Genomic DNA, 18,828 nt, shown 5'->3' on the forward strand with positions numbered 1-18,828 from the left:
AATAATAAATGTGAAAATTTCTAAGTTCAATTGTAAATGTCACAATTGAGTAACGTGTTAATTTAATATGTTAAAGAAACAAATAGTTTATAATAATGAATTGTTTTAGGACAAAAGTTGCATTCTGTAACCAGAAAGGGAAGAAAGAGACTTGTTAAGTAGATAAATAAAACGTACATACGTAATTAATAATTGCTATATTTGATTTGTTTCACGGAAAGTATCTCTAAAAAATAAATAAGATACCTTTAACGATAAAATGTTTCGAAAAAAATTAAATATAATAAAGTAGATACTTTAGCCGAAATTATTTTAATTAAAGTAATCGATATTTTTCTAAAACTGTCACAATATAATGCATTATTCGGTAAAAGACAACGTAAAATGATGATATCACATAAGAAAATTTAACTTCTTATAATTCAAGCTCTCTCTCGATAATCCTTCGATATTCATCGAAACCTTCTTCAATGCATCGAACAGATCCTTCTCCGCAAACCCATAATTCTGTACAAACCATCCGGATTAAACGTTCATCATGCGATACCAATATTACACCTGCCTGTAATGATAAAAATATTAATACACAGATGAATATAAAAATTTGGAAATTAGAGCTACACATAAACAAGAAAGAAAAATCCAATACTTACTTGGCAGTTGTTAAGAGCTTTACCCAACGCTTCGATCGATTCAATATCGAGATGATTCGTGGGTTCGTCGAGCACGAAAAAGTTAGGCATCGCGGCGCACATTAAGGCAAACGCCACCCTGGACTTTTGTCCTCCTGAGAGAGAATTAATAGTTTGCAAGGCTAGATTGCCGCTTATTCCGAAACTTCCAAGCATTCGCCTGTACTCTTCGATCGGTTTACCTGTAATGATACAAACGTATCGTAAATCATTCTCTTCTCTAACAATTTTTAATGGGATACATGTTTGCAAATTGTAAGCATGTACCGGGGAAGTGTGTTTGTAACAATTCGACTGGACAGACTCGCATATCTAGCTGATCGACGTGATGCTGACTGAAATATCCGAACTTGAGATTACGATGCACATGCACCGTGCCGCGTGTCGGACTCAGTGCGCCTGTGACGATCTTAAGGAGAGTGGTCTTGCCTGCTCCATTCTCTCCGACGATACAGATACGCGATTGCAGACTGGCAGTAAGATTCACGTTACTAAATACCACATCGGTCCCATTGTAGCTGTAGGAGACTTCGTTAAGCTGCAATATCGGCGGACTCAGTGGCTCAACTTCGGGAAAATTGAGAGTTACCTCGCTCTCCTTTTCTATCGGCTTCAATTCGGGTCTGTCGAGTAACGTAAATTTATGTCAATTCCAATCGAGAATTTCTATTGATGCTGTAAAGAATGTTATTGGACTCACAATTTTTCTAGCATTTTTATCTTGCTTTGTACACTAGATGCTCGATTCGCATTGTACCGGAATTTGTCAATGAATTCCTGTACATGTGCTCTTTTCGCCTGTTGCGCTTCGTATTCACGTTGTTGATTTCTCTCGCGCTCGCCTTTCGTTTTCACGAATTGCTCGTAATTACCGCGATACGGTTCTATCTTTTGCGCACGTAAATACAAAATATCAGTGGGTACCTGTTGAAGAAAGAAATAATAATAAGTATATTTGTATAATAAAAATGTTTAATTATTCTTTAATAAATTTTTATTATATAAATATAGTTTAGAGGAAAAATATGAATATCGTTAAAATTTTATTGAGATTATTTTTTAGATAATTATATTCGTGAGTGGATCATTAATCAAATAATTATTATTGCGAATATGGGTAGACTTACTGTATCTAAAAACTTGCGGTCGTGTGATACTACAAGCAATGTTTTTGGCCACGTTTGCAGGTATCTTTCCAACCAGAGTATCGCCTTAATATCAAGCATGTTTGTCGGCTCATCGAGTAGCAATAAGTCTGGCTTAGAAAATAGAGCCCTCGCGAGAGCAAGCCTCATTCGCCAACCACCGGAGAACGCTTTGGTTGGCCAAGATTGTCTTTCCACGGAAAATCCAAGACCCGATAAGATTGCGCTAGCTCTAGCCGGCGCCTTGTCGACCTCGGCTAACTGCATCGCTTCGTACACTCGGGCCAATTCTTCGCCTAACGTGTCTTTAGATCCGTCCTTCTCTATAGCTGCTTGCAGATTTGCCTCTTGACTAAGCAAAGCGCTTCGTTCATAATCGCATTCCAATACGGACTCAAGCGCGGATGTCTCATTGCCAGCTACCTCCTGCTCGACGTGCAACACTCGCACGTGCAATGGTATTCTTAATTGTTTGCTAAACCAATCGAGACCAATTATGTCAATTGAAAATATTATTTGAACAAGCGAGCAGTGAATTTCATCATACCTTGATATCATCCTAAGTAAGGTGGTCTTGCCGAGTCCGTTCCTGCCTATCAGACCGTATCGCCTGCCGAAGGTAAGCGTCAAGTCTGCGCCGTGCAACAACACTCTGTCGCCATACGCGACATCAAAATTCTCTATTCTGATATCCTGGGTTTTATTCACTCCACCTTTAGTCTCCATCCGACTATCTTTTTTACTCATCATTTGGCTGGCGCTAGCCGCGCTTTCAGCCGCATTATTGGCAGTGCTGACGCGAGAGGCTGATCCCTGCTCATTTACAATTCGTTTCTCTTGTTTCTGTTGCAGTTTAGCCTCTGCCTTCTCTAATTTTTTAGCATCTACTTTCTATTGGAATAATAAAAAATATTAATATATAAACAATGTCTATAAATCAAATGTAAAAACTAGTAATATCATTCATATTGATAAATTATCTATATATATTATTGATCATATCGATAAATTAATATTGAGATGGATTCAACATAACGCTTTACAATAATCCTACATGCATAGTTTTCCAAATAATGGAAACAATACATGATTATAATTAGCAAACTACGTTGATTTATTTGTAAAAATTAATTTGAATGATAAAGACTTGATAATGATCAAGATTTACATAAGTAATACTGCACAATCACTGTGCAATTACATCTATCGTTCAAAATAAATACATTGTATGTGTATTACCATTCCATCGTCCCTAGTTGTGACCCATATACTCTTGATTTGCTCAACTTGTTCTTCTAAAGTAGCAGCTAGTGCACCCAGATGCACCGGAGCATTTAATACTTTATTAACACCGTTTTTTCTCCTGTCTATGTCCTCATCATTTGTATTACCTTTCAGCATTTCTAGCAGTTTCACGCATATTTGCCTGTAAAAGTATTAAAAAAATGATCAAGTTGTAGCATCAAGGTGTGCCATCAAAAAGATTGATAATTTTTGCAATCTTGCAGCAGAAAATATGATAAGTTCTATCAAAATATACAATCTTTCGTAAAAATATGTAAATGTTTTATTAATTAAAAGATGGCAAGTGAGAACATATTTACAGACCTAACCTCGTTTTCAGATTTGTCTGCTACCTCGTGGAGTACCTGTCCGATAGCCTCGTACACCTCGTCGCTATCCTCGAAGTCGTCCTTGGAACTGTCTAGGATATCTTTGCACATGAAAATATACGCGTCAATATAGAGCTTCGCGTTGTCACGCGGGGAATCAGGTAAAAATCTTTTACAGGTTATTGCACGGAACATACCTTTTACATATTGATACAGATCATCGTCGATCGTCGGAAATTGGCTGCGGATATACTCGCCGCAAGTGGCCATAATACTACGGTGGCTATTTAAAGGGTGAGCGTGAAAAAAAATGGTAATACTAATCAGGAGAGCCAGCGCGGGTCTCGCTGACAGATCAGCCGTCAAGTATCTACCGTGCTACGTGAACACATGTTCACGCCATTTTGGAACAATCGGTGAATCAACTATGCACCGGAGCGCACCTTGTTAAATCCAAAAAAAATTTTTAATGTTTATTAACGTTCATTTCGCGTAGATGTAATTTTTTACATTATTTCAAGTCTTCATTGTATCTTGCAACAATCCTATCGATTGGTTTTTCAACGCAACAAATGATTACGGTAGTGACTGCCATCTTGTAGCTGTCAAAAGCGATTCTTGCTGATGATGCTCGGTTTCGGAGTCACGTCTCCCGGATTCCGATTGCGTTCGACGCGGATATTCGTGATTGTTATTCCATTTGTCGAACACGACTTTTTTAATTTTTAAATTGACCGTGAAAGTCGTGTCATCGTTCGCTACGTGCGATTTTACACGCTTTACGCGCTGTCTTTTCTTGTAAATAAACGTCAATAACGGGTCGAATGAGCGACGAAAGGCTGTGGTCGCGTTGAATTTTTATGCTGCCGAAAATGCCACTGGCTCGGACAACGGTCTCGATGTGGTGAAATCGCAGCTGGAAAAATCGTGAACGAAGCGCGTACGCGCTCGAACAAAACGCGCTGGCGGAAATTCAAGAGAACGACAAAGAGACCGACATCGCGGAGTCGAATGTCGGAGAGTTATGCACGAACATGGACAAACATGAAATTCTTCTCTTTCCGCCTTTTCCAAGCGCCAGTAAAGAACGCACCAGGAAAAAACTTTGGCGAAATGCGGTAGAAGTAGTTGCGAGCGACGACGAGGACTCGGACATGGATGAGCACGAGTGTGCTTTCTTTCCGGCTAAGCGACATTGCACGCAATTGTCTGGCAATTTGTCTAGCACAATTGTCGACGAAACTCGTTCAGATACGGTATTTATTTGTAGAGAATACAATAGTATCTGTTTTTTTTCTTATTGTTTGCACAATGTTATTTTTACAATATTACATTTTTATTTATTTAATTGTATAAATAAATATGGCTTCTATTTGTTGACAAATTGTATACTTGAAATCAATAATATAAACATAAAATTGTATCGTATTTTGACAATTTGTGGTACGCATATTATATATCTTGATATTATAACTTAAAATAGTTTGATTAAAATATTAACAATATCTTGTACGATAAATAAATTTATCAAAATATAGCTTGGGATTTTTTAGCAGCATAATGAAGAAGAACATATCCTACACATCTTCTCAAATTGTCAAAATAAATGCAATTTTATATATTAAGACATTGGTTCTGTGTATTTTTAAATTTAGTATTATTATCAATACTTTTTTCATTATGTAATAAATTTATACATGATAAATGAGTATTATGTTTTATTATAATTGTGCATTATGAAATAATTGTGATTATATATATGTAAAGAATAATTATTTTTTCAGGAGCAACACACAAGTGCAAATATGGAGAAAACAGCCAGCAATGTAGAAAATATTGAATATGATGAAATTATATACCAAATACAAGTTGAGGAAAAACTCAAATTATGGCAGGCTTTCCAGGAAGAAGAAGGGTCTATGGACAATAGCATTAATGAAGTTTTGGCTTACTACAGGACGATGCATCCACCATTAGAGGAAGATTCTGTCGGTTCCAGATACCCTTTATCGTACAGAAGTAATGATATGGAAGACACAGCGGTGACAATGGCAATACGCAATCATGGGTTAGTCCAATCAGCCGAGCTCGCTCTCCAGCCACATTATTGTAAATGTATAGGTGTGGATTGTTCGTTTTCGTCAAAATGTATGTATGAACTTGAGGACTTTCCTTATGGAGCTGTCTACAGCAATGTTGAAACGGGAAGATGCAATGCGTTGGATACGTTGGATGCGGATAAAGTATATGAGTGTGATAAGCCAGAAGATTTCCTAGAACGCGCCGTAGGAGAGGCAATTAAGAAGAAAGGTCTGAGTGCTCTGAGTGTGGATTATGGTTGAATAATGCTGCTTAACGCCCAATTTTTTGGTGTATTTATATATAGTAGTATAGTACATCTCTAATTGTTGTGCTCTATAAACTTGTCACGACTTATACATTTTATTTTATATAGTTGATTTTTATTATATGATAGTTATGCGTTTTACAAGCAATAATCTCAAAACGTTTTATACTATATATACATTCCAATGTAATGATTTGTTTATGAAGATTTGAGAATTATTTTATTGAGTAATTGAGATAATATTATATAACGTTACAGTAACAATTTTCCGATATTAATCTCTTTTTAATGACTAGCTATTAATAGCATTGATACCGCATTAATTATATTTCTGTATATAGAAATATGTATAGAAATGTAATTGTTGTGTACATATATACAATAATTACATTTATATATATGTTAAATCAAATTAGCTTTGTAAACAATACATCCTTGAGAAGTATAAGCTGCTATTTTGATTATAGTATAAAATTTATTGTAAAATTGAAGTCGCACAGGCTCCTCTTCCTTACTGTTACTGAACATATAACTTGTTTTCTTCTCTACTTCCTGCTGAATTCTTTATTCAACATTAATATATTAACCATAATATTTATGAAAACTATAAACAATTTTTTCATTAAATATGATATGGTTACAGATATGGAAATAAGAAATGAAAAGCAACACAAATTTTTTTATGAGAAAAATTTGCCATTTCTTATGCCTTTCTGTTTCAAATTATGCGGGAATAAACAGTTGACCAACCATATAAAAGTAACTGAAGAAAGATATGTTAGTTACACGTTGGTAACGCAATCATAAAAATTTATAACTATAAAGTTGTACGATGTAAAAGAAAATAAATTATCTATGAAAAATTAGCACTTTATTTTTAGAATTTGCATATAATTAATAATTTTCTGATTTTCTACTGTACCGTAAAATTTTGCGGATTTCGAAATTCTCTATCTGACAGCCAATCCAATAGCACGTTCTAGAAATTTATATGAATGAAAGAGAATTATATTGTTCGCGTTGGCTGCGTGGATTTGCCCCAATGTTTCGCACATTGTACTTATTTCAGTATGCCGGATTAGTTGGTGATCAACTTGAAAGGTTGGTGTTCATTTACTCCATCTTCGAAGGAATTTATCGTTTACAAAAATCCACGAATACGTTAACGATGTGATTTAAATGATGTGATTCAGTGGATATTTATTAACAACAAAATATGCTTCACAACGATTGCTCGCAAGATCATAGAGATTTCTGTCATGACATATTACCACCGCGATATCATTCCGAAAAAATAATTTCAAAGGTGAGGTAATGATTGCCGATTACGACATAACAGAAATCGAATGTTATTAAACTAACAGTCAATCATGGCAGCATTGTTGTTATTAGATATTGACACTAGTAGTAACAAAGTAATGAGTAAAACTAATAATAATATAATGACAGTATATTTTAACACATGATTAACACTTTCAGGATATCGAAAAAATAGATGAAAAGCTGACTTAGTAATTGGCAAAAATGGCAGTTGGTGTATTTCCAGCCTTTAAATTGGGCGTACTATTTGTGAAACAGATCAGTAAACCGTTAGCCAAGTTTCTTGTCAGTCAAGCCAAAAACCATCCAGTTTTCAGAACTTACTTTATTATACCACCTGCTCAATGTAAGTGTTTAAGTTTTTAAATATTATTGCAAAGTAGTCATTGTCTTTATTTTATACATTTATAGTTTACCATTGGGCAGAAGTAAAAACAAAGATGTATGTTATGAATCTTGGTAAGCCCACAAAAGTAGCGAAACTAAATGAAGCTATGGCAATTGAACTGGGCGCTAATTTGATAGGCGAGGCTATTATTTTCAGCATAGCAGGAGGATGTTTGATGTTTGAATACAACAGACAAGTAACAAAAGAAACAAAAAAAGAGGAGGTTAGACAGATGCAATTATTGAAATTTTCGGAGGACATTCAAGCATTGCACAATACTACATTGCAACAAGAAGCTCGAATACATTATCTGCAAGATGCTATGAAAGAATTAGCCAAGCACACAAGACATAAAATACAGACACCAGAACCGGTATTACAGCAAACAAATAACAGTAATAATTTAGACGACAATACGAAGGAAAGTTCTAACAAAAATAGTAAAAACCCAACGGAAGCAAATGATGAAAGTGAGAATAGATCTCTGATAGAGCGTGCTATAGTGTATTATAACAATGAACTAAAAGCGGAAAAACTTAGTTAATGTTTTATACTTCTTTTTTGAGATATGTGATTTGAAAATATTAGAAATATTGACCGGTAAATTGGTGCTAGCATTAAAAAGATTATATAATACCAAAATGTATATAAAATCCATATTGTATATCATATATATGTAATTTATTCTTTCTCTTTCTCTCTTGATTTGCACTAGTCCCACATGGAGATTTAGATATATGTGTTATATAAAAATGCTTGTATATCAAAATAATTTTAAGACAAATGTAGATATGCGTGAATAAAATTTACACAAATTTATATCCATCGATTATTTATATAACCTCATTCATATTATATGCATAAATATTATATGATAGACATTTGTAACTTTCTAAATTGCATTATTTGTCTTTTTTGTACATTTTTATATAATTTATTACATAAGCAATTAACATTTAAATAAAATTATCGATATTAGATAAGCAAGCAAATATTATTATCGATGTCAAAAATCGAGCAAAAATAATAGGTTTCGATATCTCGATATCATATCGAGTGCTCGATGAAGTGCTGTGCTGCGGTCTGTCAATCATGTGTCAATTCTGAAAATATAAGAAACTGCCAAAAATGTTTATGAGAAAATTTCTCGATACTACAGATCGCGAATTATTTTATCCGAAAAAATACAAGAAGCGATGGCTCGATACAAGCAACAATTATTTGTTTAGTTTATGGGGGTTTATTATGCACTTGATTTTACTGTGGGGTGTGCTCGATGTTAATTTTCATTCGCCTATTATTAAAGAACTGCCAGTTGTACCGGCGCCACGCGGAGCACCGGCTAAAAGGCTGCTACTCTTCGTGGCAGATGGTCTGAGGTTTCATACATTCATAAATAAGTCACCACCTTATCTCAGGTATGCTTAAAAATATTCTTAATATCTAATGAGAGAAATTTCATCTTTGTTATATTAATTTTAATTAATTTTTATTTTATTTCCTTACTTCATCAAGTCTATTTTGCAGGGATGTAATGGAAAATAAGGGTGTATGGGGAATATCTCATACAAGGGTGCCCACAGAATCAAGACCAGGACACGTCGCAATCATTGCAGGATTATACGAGGATCCTAGTGCCATTTTCAAAGGATGGCAGGAAAATCCAGTGGACTTTGATTCTGTCTTCAATCAAAGCCATACTACTTGGGCTTGGGGCAGTCCGGATATAATTCCAATGTTTACAAAAGGTATACCACAAAGAAGTAATAAAATTGTCAATCATTTCTCATGCTAATATTGAAATTTTAGGTAGCAAACAAAATGTTCATGGAAAGAGTTATCCTTCCTCATGGCAAGATTTTGATGCAAACTTGAATAATCAGACAACTCGTCTGGATTCCTGGGTGTTTAACGCTTACTTAGAATGGCTGCAGTCTTCAACAGCTGAAGCAGTGAGAAATCAGGATAAAATCATTTTGTTTTTTCATCTGCTTGGCTGCGACACTCTGGGACATGCTAAAAAACCATATTCCAGGTATTTAAGACTTGTTGCACATTCTTACAGTTTTGTGCTTTCAGAGAATATAAGTATGGATTTATTAATAAAAAGGAAATCTTGCATCTAGGGAGTACGTTGAAAATATGAACTACGTTGATGAGAAAATCAAAGAGACTGTGAATCTGACAGAGCATTTTTTTGGGAAGGGCACCACTGCTTACGTGTTCACAGCCGATCATGGAATGACCGACTGGGGATCTCATGGCAGTGGCTTGCCATCCGAAACGGAAACACCGTTAATTGTTTGGGGAGCGGGAATAAAATCTTCCGGCTTTCGTCGAGATGTCGAGCAAGCGAGTATCGCTCCTTTGATGGCATCTCTAATAGGAATTCCTGTTCCTATAAATAACGAGGTAAGATCAACATTAGTTTTTATATTTAATGTTTACATAGAATTTAGTATATTGTATGAAATATATATATATATATATATTTATATGTAAAATGTTCGTTTAGGGTGCTCTACCGTGGCAATATTTCGATACGGATTATCAGGAATATGTCGGACATTCTTTACTCAGCAATATAAAGCAACTTATGCATCAAGTGACAGGAAATCGTGCAATAAGTTGCAAAGATAGTGGCAATATTGATTGGCGAGAGATACAGCTAAATGCCAAAATTAGTCAAATTGAACAACATTTCAATAAAGGAAATGTAATGGAAGGAATTCGAGAAGGCGACGAAGCGATTAGTTTTAGCAAGGAAGCTCTGTTATATTTCAGGCAATATCAGCGAACACGATTTTTGATATATTTGTCGATAATGTGGCTCGGCTGGATAGTTGTGTTATTCCTGAAAATAGCCGGCATAAAGCGTCGAAATTTGCAAATTCCTCTATTGCGATTCATAAACTTTGGATTCGCAAGTTTACTCATAATAACGTTAGTTGGACATTTAGGTGAAAAATTATTTCAGAAAAAATGTCTAAATCAGATTGGTGCAAAAAATGTATGAAAATGTCATTTTAACATTACATTTTACTTTAAGTTACTGATTGTCCTTGAAAGGAATTGAAAATCTTTCAAACGTATAATCATCTTTTTTGCACCAATTTCAAAACCTAAAAAACGATCACTTTTATTATGCATTAATTTTTGTGTAATTATTGCAGTGTCCGATTGCAGCAACTGGAGATTACCGTGCTACGCGTCCTTCGCCATAATATCCGTGTGGCTTGCAGTCGCTGCCATAATTGTGTGGACGCCGGTGTTCGTAAAAAGGAACAGCAAGAAGCTTTTTATAGATATCGGGGGCACCCTGTTTTTATTAGTGATACTGTTTGTTGGACTGACATATAGGTTTGCTCTCAGCATAGGAATATTATCTACCATATTGATACGAAGAGCGAAGTCGAAAAGTGTACCGACTCTTATGATTTGGACGTCCATAGCGCTGTGTGTATTCCCACTACTGCCAGTCGTAGAGCCATATCCACGCGTCTACATTGTGTGAGTCGAGATAACATTATGAAATTAATTTAAAAATGTGAAGAAAATGTTTTTAAAAAAATTTTAATTTGAGAAATAAATTTTTGATGTTTTTTTGCGATTAATTTCAGAATAATCGGCGTATGTATTGCAATGTCAGTAATGATTGTCAATGAAACATCGTTGAGTCGAAGAATAATGGAGATTCTACGCTTAATCGTTACAAGCCTTGTGTATACGGAGTTTATCGATGGTAAACACTGGATATCCTGGATCATCTTGCTGACTACACCCTTGTGCATTTGGTGTTATCCAGCAGAGACTCAAAGAAGAACGCTGGGCGTAATGTTGGGATTCTTCTGCCCGCTCACGCTATTATCTGCATCTTACGAGCCGCTCTTCTTCCTGACACTTACGGTCAATTTATTTTGTTGGTTGCGAGTCGCTCCAATTACTTCAAAGAGCTCAGGAGATACACAAAAGATCACGAAAGACTTGTTCAAAGCGGCGTTTTTTGTATCCTTTTTGAAAAGTTTATTGAAGAGGTTCCATTAAGGTTCAGTGATATTCGATATTTTCTTTAATATTTGATTACAGATGTTGTATATACTATTGTGCTTTTTCGGCACAGGTAATATGGCAAGCATCAGCTCGTTTGATCCATCGTGGACACGTCACTTCGTCACCGTCTTCTCCCCGTTTTTAATGACGTCTTTGATACTCTTTAAACTTAGTATTCCTTTAATATTAGTCGGATGCGCGAGCTACGCTCTGGAGTCAGAAGAATATAAGAAACCTATTTCTTTAGCTATTCTCTTTTTAGGTGACTGCTTGTCGCTGCCTTTAATGTATTGCGTCACGCCGTACGGGAGCTGGCTCGACATCGGTAGCGCTATCAGTAAATTTATTATCGCTATCTCTCTTCCGTGTCTCTTTGTACTGTTACGATGCCTCTCACGACCGTTGATGAGCCTGTACTTAGAACGATTTTGGATCAACCTACTGCCTCAAAAGTCGCATATCGTATAGATTTTAATATGTATGAAAAGTAAGTCAATTTTTTATTAGCTTTTCAGTGGACCAAAGCAGAGAGTGATTATTTAAATTGTACATTATTTAGGATGTACATAACTTATTTATAGATAATTACTTTGAGACTGAATTAACGGGTTACAATGAAATTTAGTCTGAAGCAATTTTAGGTTTTACAGAGCGTTAAATAAATGAACTATTCGAAATACCTATTCATATATTTGTCACTACTAGTATGTTGAGATGTATATATAAGTAAACAAATGCATTTCTATGTGTGTGTGTATATATATATGTATATTCAAAGTCTACTTATTTCATCTACTTGTGTTTCTCTTCCAAAAAATAGATAATTGCATTTATTATTCTTATGTTGGAAAATATTCAATTATTCATAGCTTTATCATTGATATATCACTATCGTCAATATATATATGACACTATCTGACTTATCATTCATATAGTATTTTTAAATATAACATATAAAAAAGGAGTTGTGCTATTAAACACTATAACTGTATTGCAATACCATTAAAGTATAATGCATTATGTTAAGTCTAGCTCAGATACTTACTTATCTCAAACAATTTAATTCCTATGGTACAATACACAAACGAAGAGATGACAGAGTGTTCAGAATTTAAATTCTTTATACTTCTTAGATGTCTTTGTATCCTGAATTTGCTGACGTTTACGTTTGCTCTGAAATAGAAACGAAAGGGGATTAGTTCAAAATCGACATGTTCAAAGAACAATTAATTTTTTTCTTTAAGTGCCAAATCTATTTTATATAGTTGCAGGATAATCTGACGGTGCAGTCGTGAATTAAAGAATACTATTATTTGCCATTTAATGCATACCTTTTGCCGTTGTACGTGATCTTGCAACATGTCCGATAAATCTTCCCTCCTAAGATGCGCTTGCCTCGACCTCATCGTCTCTTCGTATCTAGATGCCATCGCCTCGGAGTCGAGATCCAGCTCACTGGGGTCCAGTGTCAATTCCACCGCACCGTCCTTCTCTGCTCGGGCGTCACTCGCGCTGCCGCTGATACCACCGCGGCGCGCGGCGATCACAGACGGCGGTGCTTGGCCGCCGGCCGCACCAGTCATGTCATAAACATGCGTACTGCCCATCATGCTGGCGCCCAGACCCTCGGTGCGGCGTTCCTGCAGCACCGTGTACAGTGCGGGTGTGTCACCACCCTCCATCTCGCTTTCGATCTTCTTCTTCCTCAGCTCGATGGTCTCCGGAGTCTCCAGGCCGGCCGGGATCGACGTGATGCCGCTCGGTGTGATCAGGCCCTCAGCGCCGGGTGTGACGAGTCCGCTGGCGTCTCCGTCGCCATCCTTTCCTTCGCCCTCACCGCCCTCGCCGCCCTCCTCGGCGTCCTCGTCTTCGTCTTCGTCGCCTGACGACTCTGATTCGGGCTCGCCCCACATGCCCCGGTCTATCTCTTCGTCCATTGCGTCCGCGCCGGACGTGCGTGATATACCGAATACATCCCCGTACAGCGGTCTGCCTGTCTCGTCCACAGGTGGTTTTCCCCATCCGCCGGCATGATAACCAAACGCGCAGCCTTCTGGTATGGGCGCGTTCAAACCGGGTATCTTGAGATTTGGATAACTCGGCGGCGGGCCGTAACGTTGCATAGCTATGAGCCACGGCGGTGGTACCTTCTGGCAATTCGGACCCACCGGCATTCCTAGAGCTGTGCGCAACTCGTCCGACAGTTCACCGGGCTTTTTCTCCTTCAACCGCGTCTCGAACTCCTTGCCCTCGTAATACAGATCGCCGTGAATCGTCATGCGGGGCTTCGTCTGCCACTTGAAGAACGCATCGTGCAGCTTCTGATAATCGATATCGATTTTACCCAGCTTGGGCCTCGCCCGCTCTCGCATCTTTGCCTTCAATGTGCGCGTGTCGTCCCGCTCTTGCAAGCTCGCTCTCATCTCCGTGATACCGGTGCGTTTAATGAAGTCCGGTAGATCAAAGGGCGGCTTCTCTATGCCTCGTTTGCCCTGCAGATACTTTCGCTTGAAGCACCAATGTCTCGGCACAGGGACCGTGTTTCGATGCGCCTTCAATTGCACCAGCAGCTTCGGATCTCGCGCAGTGACGTCATGCATCTCCACGACATCGGGACGACCCACTAGTTGTTTCAGTTCCGCCACGCTTAGCCGCGTGAGCCTCTTCAGTTTCCGCTTGGACAGACGCGGAGCACCATTCTCGCCAGTACCCTGTTGCTGCTGCTGCTGATTTGCATCATCATCAAAATCATCCAACAGCGGTACCTTGCTCGGCACACCAGTGCCAGCAGTTTGTATACTCGTTACTGGTGGATACTGCCCGATGGGTTCACCTTTATCAGCCGCATCATTTGGACTTGGTTCCGGTTCTATAAGTTTGAACGCTTCAAAGACTCTGGCAAATTGACGGTACATCGGTTCTAAATCGTTTATGCTCGGTATCTCCTGTATATATTCTATCTCTGGCATATCCTCTTTATTCTTGCCATGTTCGGCACTGTCCTTCTTCTGTTCTGCATCCTTCTTCTCTATATTGTGTCTCTTTTTCTTCGACTTCTTCTTCTTCTTTGTTTTACTTGATTTGACTTCTACCTTTTCCGTAGTCGATTCTATTTCCGTTATGACGTCTTCTATCTGAGGAACATCCTCGCCATCATCCTTCGGTGATTTATCCACAGAAACAACATCATTGGGATCCCCGCCTACTTCTTTAGCCCGCTCAGTTTTAAATGCTAGAGCTTGTTCTAAGGCAGCCGGAAGCTTGACAGAGCCACCCTCTCCTTCTCCAACTCCATTGTCAATGTTTTGATTTTGTAACTCTGATGGAGGAGCTACTTTTAAACTCAAGAGACTCGGAAGAGTTTTTGTATCCATACTGAATGGCTGATATCAAAACTAGACTTGAAATAACCTTAACAAAAATTTATAATTTGTATAACAGGTATATTAAATTTGAGTGTTTTATTTTACTGTGTATTTCACTATGTAGTTGAAATAACAGGTTAATTGATGCAAACCTCGATTACAATAAAACATTATATTTAAACATACCTTAATTCTCAGAACTTTCTGAATAACATATAATTCAGCGCAAGCACACACACATATAGTTTTCGATTCGTTTATCAATTTTCGCTACACATTAAAATTTTATTCCCGGCGATTGATTCTATACTTTATACATAGACAAGCGTAAATCATAAAATATACTAATTATAAGATTGAACACTATCAATAAACTATGGGAATTATAGCCAACAATATTTTTGTCCCTAAAAGATTCTCATTGGACCTAGAAAGTCGTAGAGAGAATGCATAGTAAATCCGCCACAAGACAAATCCGTTCACTTGAAAACGCTATAAGCAAGCACCATGGTATAAAGTATAAATACAAGGGTATGCTCATCTCGTATTCACTCACTGCGCAGCAAAGTGTGACGTCACACTTAGGGCCAATCAGACCATCCGAACGGTTCGACTAAACATGGTGACCCTCAGTGCTTGATGTTTATGTTTGGAAACGCATGATTGAGTGAAATCTTTTCAGTGAAAACGTAACCGATAAAAATGTTAATATCTAAGAAAAAAATGCTAATACCTTAACAAAAAAGATTAATATTTTTATGTTTATTTTATATTAAATTTTTCTATATTGAGTTTATAATGTTTATTTATATTATACTTTATTACAGGATATTTATTAGTTTATAAAATATTACTTCAAAATAAATTTTTCTCTTCAAACTTGAAATCAAAATAATACATTTGACGAGAATACTGCTAATATAAGCTGCTTAGAAACAGTAGTTTTAAATTTACCGCTTATCTGTGACGTCACACTTTGACAATTTTGATTGGTCGCGTGCGCAAAAGCATACCCTTGTATTTATAGAGCACTAAAGATGTAGGTATTCTCAGGTCTGCTCACGTCTCAGCCATTTTTGTTCCATTCCCCCACTCCTTGCTCTCTCGCCTCTGTCACTGAGCTGAAAAGTTTATGATGATTAGGTTATGGCTTCTAAGCTGCTCAAACTCTGTGTTTACGTGTATTTTGATTATCCGACTGTGAACAAAAAAAATATGCAAAATGCCTTGCTGCGTTGCGGTCAATTGTACCAATAGAACAGAAAAAGGCGCTCGATTATTTTTGTTTCCTGCGGATGATGTTCGTCGACAGCAATGGATACGTAATCTCTGCAGAGAGTTCTGGATATCAACCAAATATTCGCGTCTCTGTGAAGTAAGTTTATTCTCTTAAATTTTCAATTTATGTAACTTTTTCTGTTTGTTTAGAATCATGGATCGTTTTTTTAAGTGTAGTTTAGATTTGTCACCGTTTAAAATTACATAAATATGAATAACTGTAATCAATAAGGACATTTATCTTATAAGCAGTTTTTTTTATTTCAGAAACATTTTGAAGAATCACAGTTTGAGACTGGTCGAGCAGATAATTGGCGAAAATTAAAACCAAACGCCATACCAACACTTTTTAATATACCTGATCCACCTGCAATGAATAAAAATGAAACAGATAAACCAAATAGTAACTATTACCAAATGATTTGGTAACTATTACCAAAAATTTAGTAACAATTACCAAATATTTAGTAACAATTACCAAATATTTAGTAACTATTACCAAATATTTAGTAGTTATTACCAAATATTTAGTAACTATTACCAAATATTTAGTAACTATTACTAAATGATATGGTAACTATTACCAAATATTTAGTAAATATTACCAAATAATTTGGTAACTATTGCCAAGTAATTTGGCAACTATTGCCAAATATTTAGTAACTATTACCAAATATTTAATAACTATTATCAAATAATTTTGTAATTACCAAATTTTTAGTAACTATTACAAAATGATTTGTTGACTATTACTAAATATTTAGTAATTATTACCAAATAATGTAGTAACTATTAACTAATTATTTAGTAATTATTATCAAATCATTTAGTAACTATTAACCAATTTTTTGTAACGGTTTAGTAATAATTACTTAATTATTTAGCATTTATCACAAAATTATTTAGTAACTAGAACTAAATGATTTAGTAAGTATTAACCAATTTTTAGTAACGGTTTAGTAATAATTATTAAATTAGAACATACAGAATATTGTTTAAGGTTATGTTTGTCCTGGAAATACTTATTGACTAAAATTTCTTGATATGTAAAAAGTATTTGACTTACCATTTTGAGCGCGAACAGCATTTTCTTCTGATAAATTTACTTCTATCACTGTGTCGCTTTCAGTATTGTAAAACAGAATTTTTTGCGACGACATTGTCACTGTCAAACACTACGAACAGTTTAAAAACATGCGCGAACATGGCTGCGATCACGACGACTCACGTTTCAACCACGTGCGTCGTGAGCCGACGCGTCGCTATCAATGACGTCATTTATGACGTTTCAAGTATGACCACAGCGACCGCGGTCGTTAGGTGGAACGAGTTTACGGGTGTTGCGGGCGCTAAGTGGAACGCACCCTATAAATATTTACCCTATAAATATTTAATAATTGTATAGATTAACTTTAAATTTATATTTGGACTTATCCTTTTTACATTGTATATTGTTTTTTGAATCTTCCCAATAACAATGAATTTACAGTAATAATCCATACTTCATAATAATTACACAAAACAGCAAAGTTTTAAAATTATATATATTAAATAGAATTGGGCAATTAAAAAATAAAGATACAAATTATACGCAAATTATATTATTTTTATTTGTCTATTTTGATTTACTCTTATAAAAATCTTTTCGTTCTTTTGTCTTGTTAAATTCAATTACATATCAATATGATATATGTCATTTGCGATATATATACACATTATTTATTCTTCTTTCTCTTTAGTGTCTGTCTATATATTTGTTGTGCCTGTTTCATAATTGGAATCTCATTTTTTGTAGTGTCCTTCCCATTAAGCATATTGCTTACTGTCTTACACCATCTATTTAGACATGTAATTATCACAAAATCTATTATCAATGTTTTTTGGGCTTTGTAATGTTCTGCACAATATATGAAATTAAAATCAAATTTTTGTTCAAGCACAGTTTTAATTTTCTCTTTAATATTAAATTGGTAATGCATGATATTGATGTATTGGTTTACAACTTTTCGCATTTTTCGATAAATTTCTCTTTTAAACGCACCATACTTCGACACTGTAAGTTGACATAAGCTGCAATGTTTAAATGCAACTTTTAACGATATATTCTTTTTTATTTTATCTTCGTCAAAACTATTTGACCAAAAAAAACTATTTCTTAATAATTTTTTATATGCTGCACAAATTTCTGTGCATGTAGGATTTCTGTATTTCTTTTCTTTGATGCATTCAAAAAATTTTCCCAAAGGTCTTAAGTGGAAATGACGTGCTCTTAATTGTTCAAACCCGTGTTTTCTTAACATTTTCCAAAGAATTTGAAAATTACGTATTGTTTGAATCCAATTTTTCAAACATAAAGACTTTTTAACTGGCTCTTTTGATAATGGCTCCACATATCTCATATTTCTTAGCTTAGTAACAGCAGATGACCAGAATTCATGATGAGCACTATTATAAGTTATGCTTCTTAGCAAAGGAACATCTGAATCTTCACTGTATCCATTTATGGAATCAAAAAGATTACTAAAAAAGTCAAGTACTTTTGCTGTTGCTGTACTTCCTTCTATCGGTATTTCTAAATATCCTATTTCAGTCTCAATGTACCCTACAAATATAAAATATAAATTATGGAT

General features: G+C 35.8%; 5 protein-coding genes and 1 long non-coding RNA gene across 11 annotated transcripts; 4 read left to right on the forward strand and 2 right to left on the reverse strand.

The window, feature by feature from the left end:
• Nucleotides 1-182: 182 nt before the first annotated feature.
• On the reverse strand, nt 183-3,859 carry LOC105679785 (ATP-binding cassette sub-family F member 3). 2 transcript variants are annotated; one of them, XM_012380033.2, is made up of 9 exons: nt 3,648-3,859; nt 3,446-3,551; nt 3,077-3,263; nt 2,385-2,728; nt 1,820-2,312; nt 1,393-1,616; nt 960-1,315; nt 654-874; nt 183-562 (listed from the first exon to the last, which is right to left on the reverse strand). In XM_012380033.2, the coding sequence occupies exons 1-9, from the start codon at nt 3,718-3,720 to the stop codon at nt 416-418; spliced, it is 2,151 nt and encodes a 716-aa protein (XP_012235456.2). In that variant the 5' UTR covers nt 3,721-3,859; the 3' UTR covers nt 183-415. The 2 variants fall into 2 exon arrangements, with proteins under 2 accessions (XP_012235456.2, XP_067217263.1); XM_067361162.1 differs by lacking the exon at nt 3,648-3,859 and having other exon boundaries at nt 3,451-3,551.
• Nucleotides 3,860-4,043: 184 nt separating this feature from the next.
• Nucleotides 4,044-6,245, forward strand: LOC105679788 (uncharacterized). The gene is made up of 2 exons (XM_012380040.2): nt 4,044-4,706; nt 5,235-6,245. The coding sequence occupies exons 1-2, from the start codon at nt 4,485-4,487 to the stop codon at nt 5,790-5,792; spliced, it is 780 nt and encodes a 259-aa protein (XP_012235463.1). The 5' UTR covers nt 4,044-4,484; the 3' UTR covers nt 5,793-6,245.
• A 499-nt stretch (nt 6,246-6,744) lies between these two features.
• LOC105679789 (optic atrophy 3 protein homolog) lies at nt 6,745-8,324 on the forward strand. Of its 3 annotated transcripts, none has more exons than XM_012380042.2 (3): nt 6,745-6,898; nt 7,277-7,463; nt 7,529-8,324. In XM_012380042.2, the coding sequence occupies exons 2-3, from the start codon at nt 7,322-7,324 to the stop codon at nt 8,047-8,049; spliced, it is 663 nt and encodes a 220-aa protein (XP_012235465.2). In that variant the 5' UTR covers nt 6,745-6,898; nt 7,277-7,321; the 3' UTR covers nt 8,050-8,324. The 3 variants fall into 3 exon arrangements, with proteins under 3 accessions (XP_012235465.2, XP_012235464.2, XP_012235466.2); XM_012380041.2 differs by having other exon boundaries at nt 6,839-7,103; XM_012380043.2 differs by lacking the exon at nt 6,745-6,898 and adding an exon at nt 7,125-7,212.
• Nucleotides 8,325-8,545: 221 nt separating this feature from the next.
• On the forward strand, nt 8,546-12,316 carry LOC105679784 (GPI ethanolamine phosphate transferase 1-like). The gene is made up of 8 exons (XM_012380032.2): nt 8,546-8,923; nt 9,033-9,253; nt 9,315-9,540; nt 9,632-9,917; nt 10,021-10,465; nt 10,679-11,015; nt 11,126-11,510; nt 11,592-12,316. The coding sequence occupies exons 1-8, from the start codon at nt 8,634-8,636 to the stop codon at nt 12,021-12,023; spliced, it is 2,622 nt and encodes an 873-aa protein (XP_012235455.2). The 5' UTR covers nt 8,546-8,633; the 3' UTR covers nt 12,024-12,316.
• Nucleotides 11,592-15,629, reverse strand: Sf3b2 (splicing factor 3b subunit 2). 3 transcript variants are annotated; one of them, XR_001101897.2, is made up of 4 exons: nt 15,107-15,629; nt 12,887-14,966; nt 12,601-12,728; nt 11,592-11,966 (listed from the first exon to the last, which is right to left on the reverse strand). XR_001101897.2 is itself a non-coding variant. In XM_012380034.2 (3 exons), the coding sequence occupies exons 2-3, from the start codon at nt 14,927-14,929 to the stop codon at nt 12,660-12,662; spliced, it is 2,112 nt and encodes a 703-aa protein (XP_012235457.1). In that variant the 5' UTR covers nt 14,930-14,966; nt 15,107-15,628; the 3' UTR covers nt 11,592-12,659. The 3 variants fall into 3 exon arrangements, 1 of the variants encoding a protein (XP_012235457.1); XR_001101896.2 differs by having other exon boundaries at nt 11,592-11,971; XM_012380034.2 differs by having other exon boundaries at nt 11,592-12,728; nt 15,107-15,628.
• A 395-nt stretch (nt 15,630-16,024) lies between these two features.
• LOC137001924 (uncharacterized) lies at nt 16,025-17,794 on the forward strand. The gene is made up of 2 exons (XR_010891734.1): nt 16,025-16,295; nt 16,466-17,794. It is a non-coding gene; the product is annotated as an uncharacterized lncRNA (long non-coding RNA).
• Nucleotides 17,795-18,828: the final 1,034 nt, after the last annotated feature.

The sequence above is a fragment of the Linepithema humile genome, chromosome 1 (genome assembly GCF_040581485.1).
Source record: "Linepithema humile isolate Giens D197 chromosome 1, Lhum_UNIL_v1.0, whole genome shotgun sequence".
Classification (NCBI taxonomy): Eukaryota; Metazoa; Arthropoda; class Insecta; order Hymenoptera; family Formicidae; genus Linepithema; species Linepithema humile.

Bases quoted from the DNA above. Each gene is read 5' to 3' on its own strand.
- LOC105679785 (XM_012380033.2), bottom strand. From the start codon at position 3,720: ATGGCCACTTGCGGCGAGTATATCCGCAGCCAATTTCCGACGATCGAC. The intron at 3,264-3,445 runs GTCTGTAAATAT...ATACTTTTACAG, and splicing joins AAATCTGAAAACGAGGTTAG to GCAAATATGCGTGAAACTGC. The intron at 1,617-1,819 runs GTAAGTCTACCC...TTTCTTCAACAG, and splicing joins ACCGCAAGTTTTTAGATACA to GTACCCACTGATATTTTGTA.
- LOC105679788 (XM_012380040.2), top strand. From the start codon at position 4,485: ATGGACAAACATGAAATTCTTCTCTTTCCGCCTTTTCCAAGCGCCAGT. The intron at 4,707-5,234 runs GTATTTATTTGT...TTATTTTTTCAG, and splicing joins ACGAAACTCGTTCAGATACG to GAGCAACACACAAGTGCAAA.
- LOC105679789 (XM_012380042.2), top strand. From the start codon at position 7,322: ATGGCAGTTGGTGTATTTCCAGCCTTTAAATTGGGCGTACTATTTGTG. The intron at 7,464-7,528 runs GTAAGTGTTTAA...ATACATTTATAG, and splicing joins TATTATACCACCTGCTCAAT to TTTACCATTGGGCAGAAGTA.
- LOC105679784 (XM_012380032.2), top strand. From the start codon at position 8,634: ATGTTTATGAGAAAATTTCTCGATACTACAGATCGCGAATTATTTTAT. The intron at 9,254-9,314 runs GTATACCACAAA...TTGAAATTTTAG, and splicing joins AATTCCAATGTTTACAAAAG to GTAGCAAACAAAATGTTCAT. The intron at 11,511-11,591 runs GTATCCTTTTTG...ATTTGATTACAG, and splicing joins TGTTCAAAGCGGCGTTTTTT to ATGTTGTATATACTATTGTG.
- Sf3b2 (XM_012380034.2), bottom strand. From the start codon at position 14,929: ATGGATACAAAAACTCTTCCGAGTCTCTTGAGTTTAAAAGTAGCTCCT. The intron at 12,729-12,886 runs GTATGCATTAAA...TTTCTATTTCAG, and splicing joins ATCACGTACAACGGCAAAAG to AGCAAACGTAAACGTCAGCA.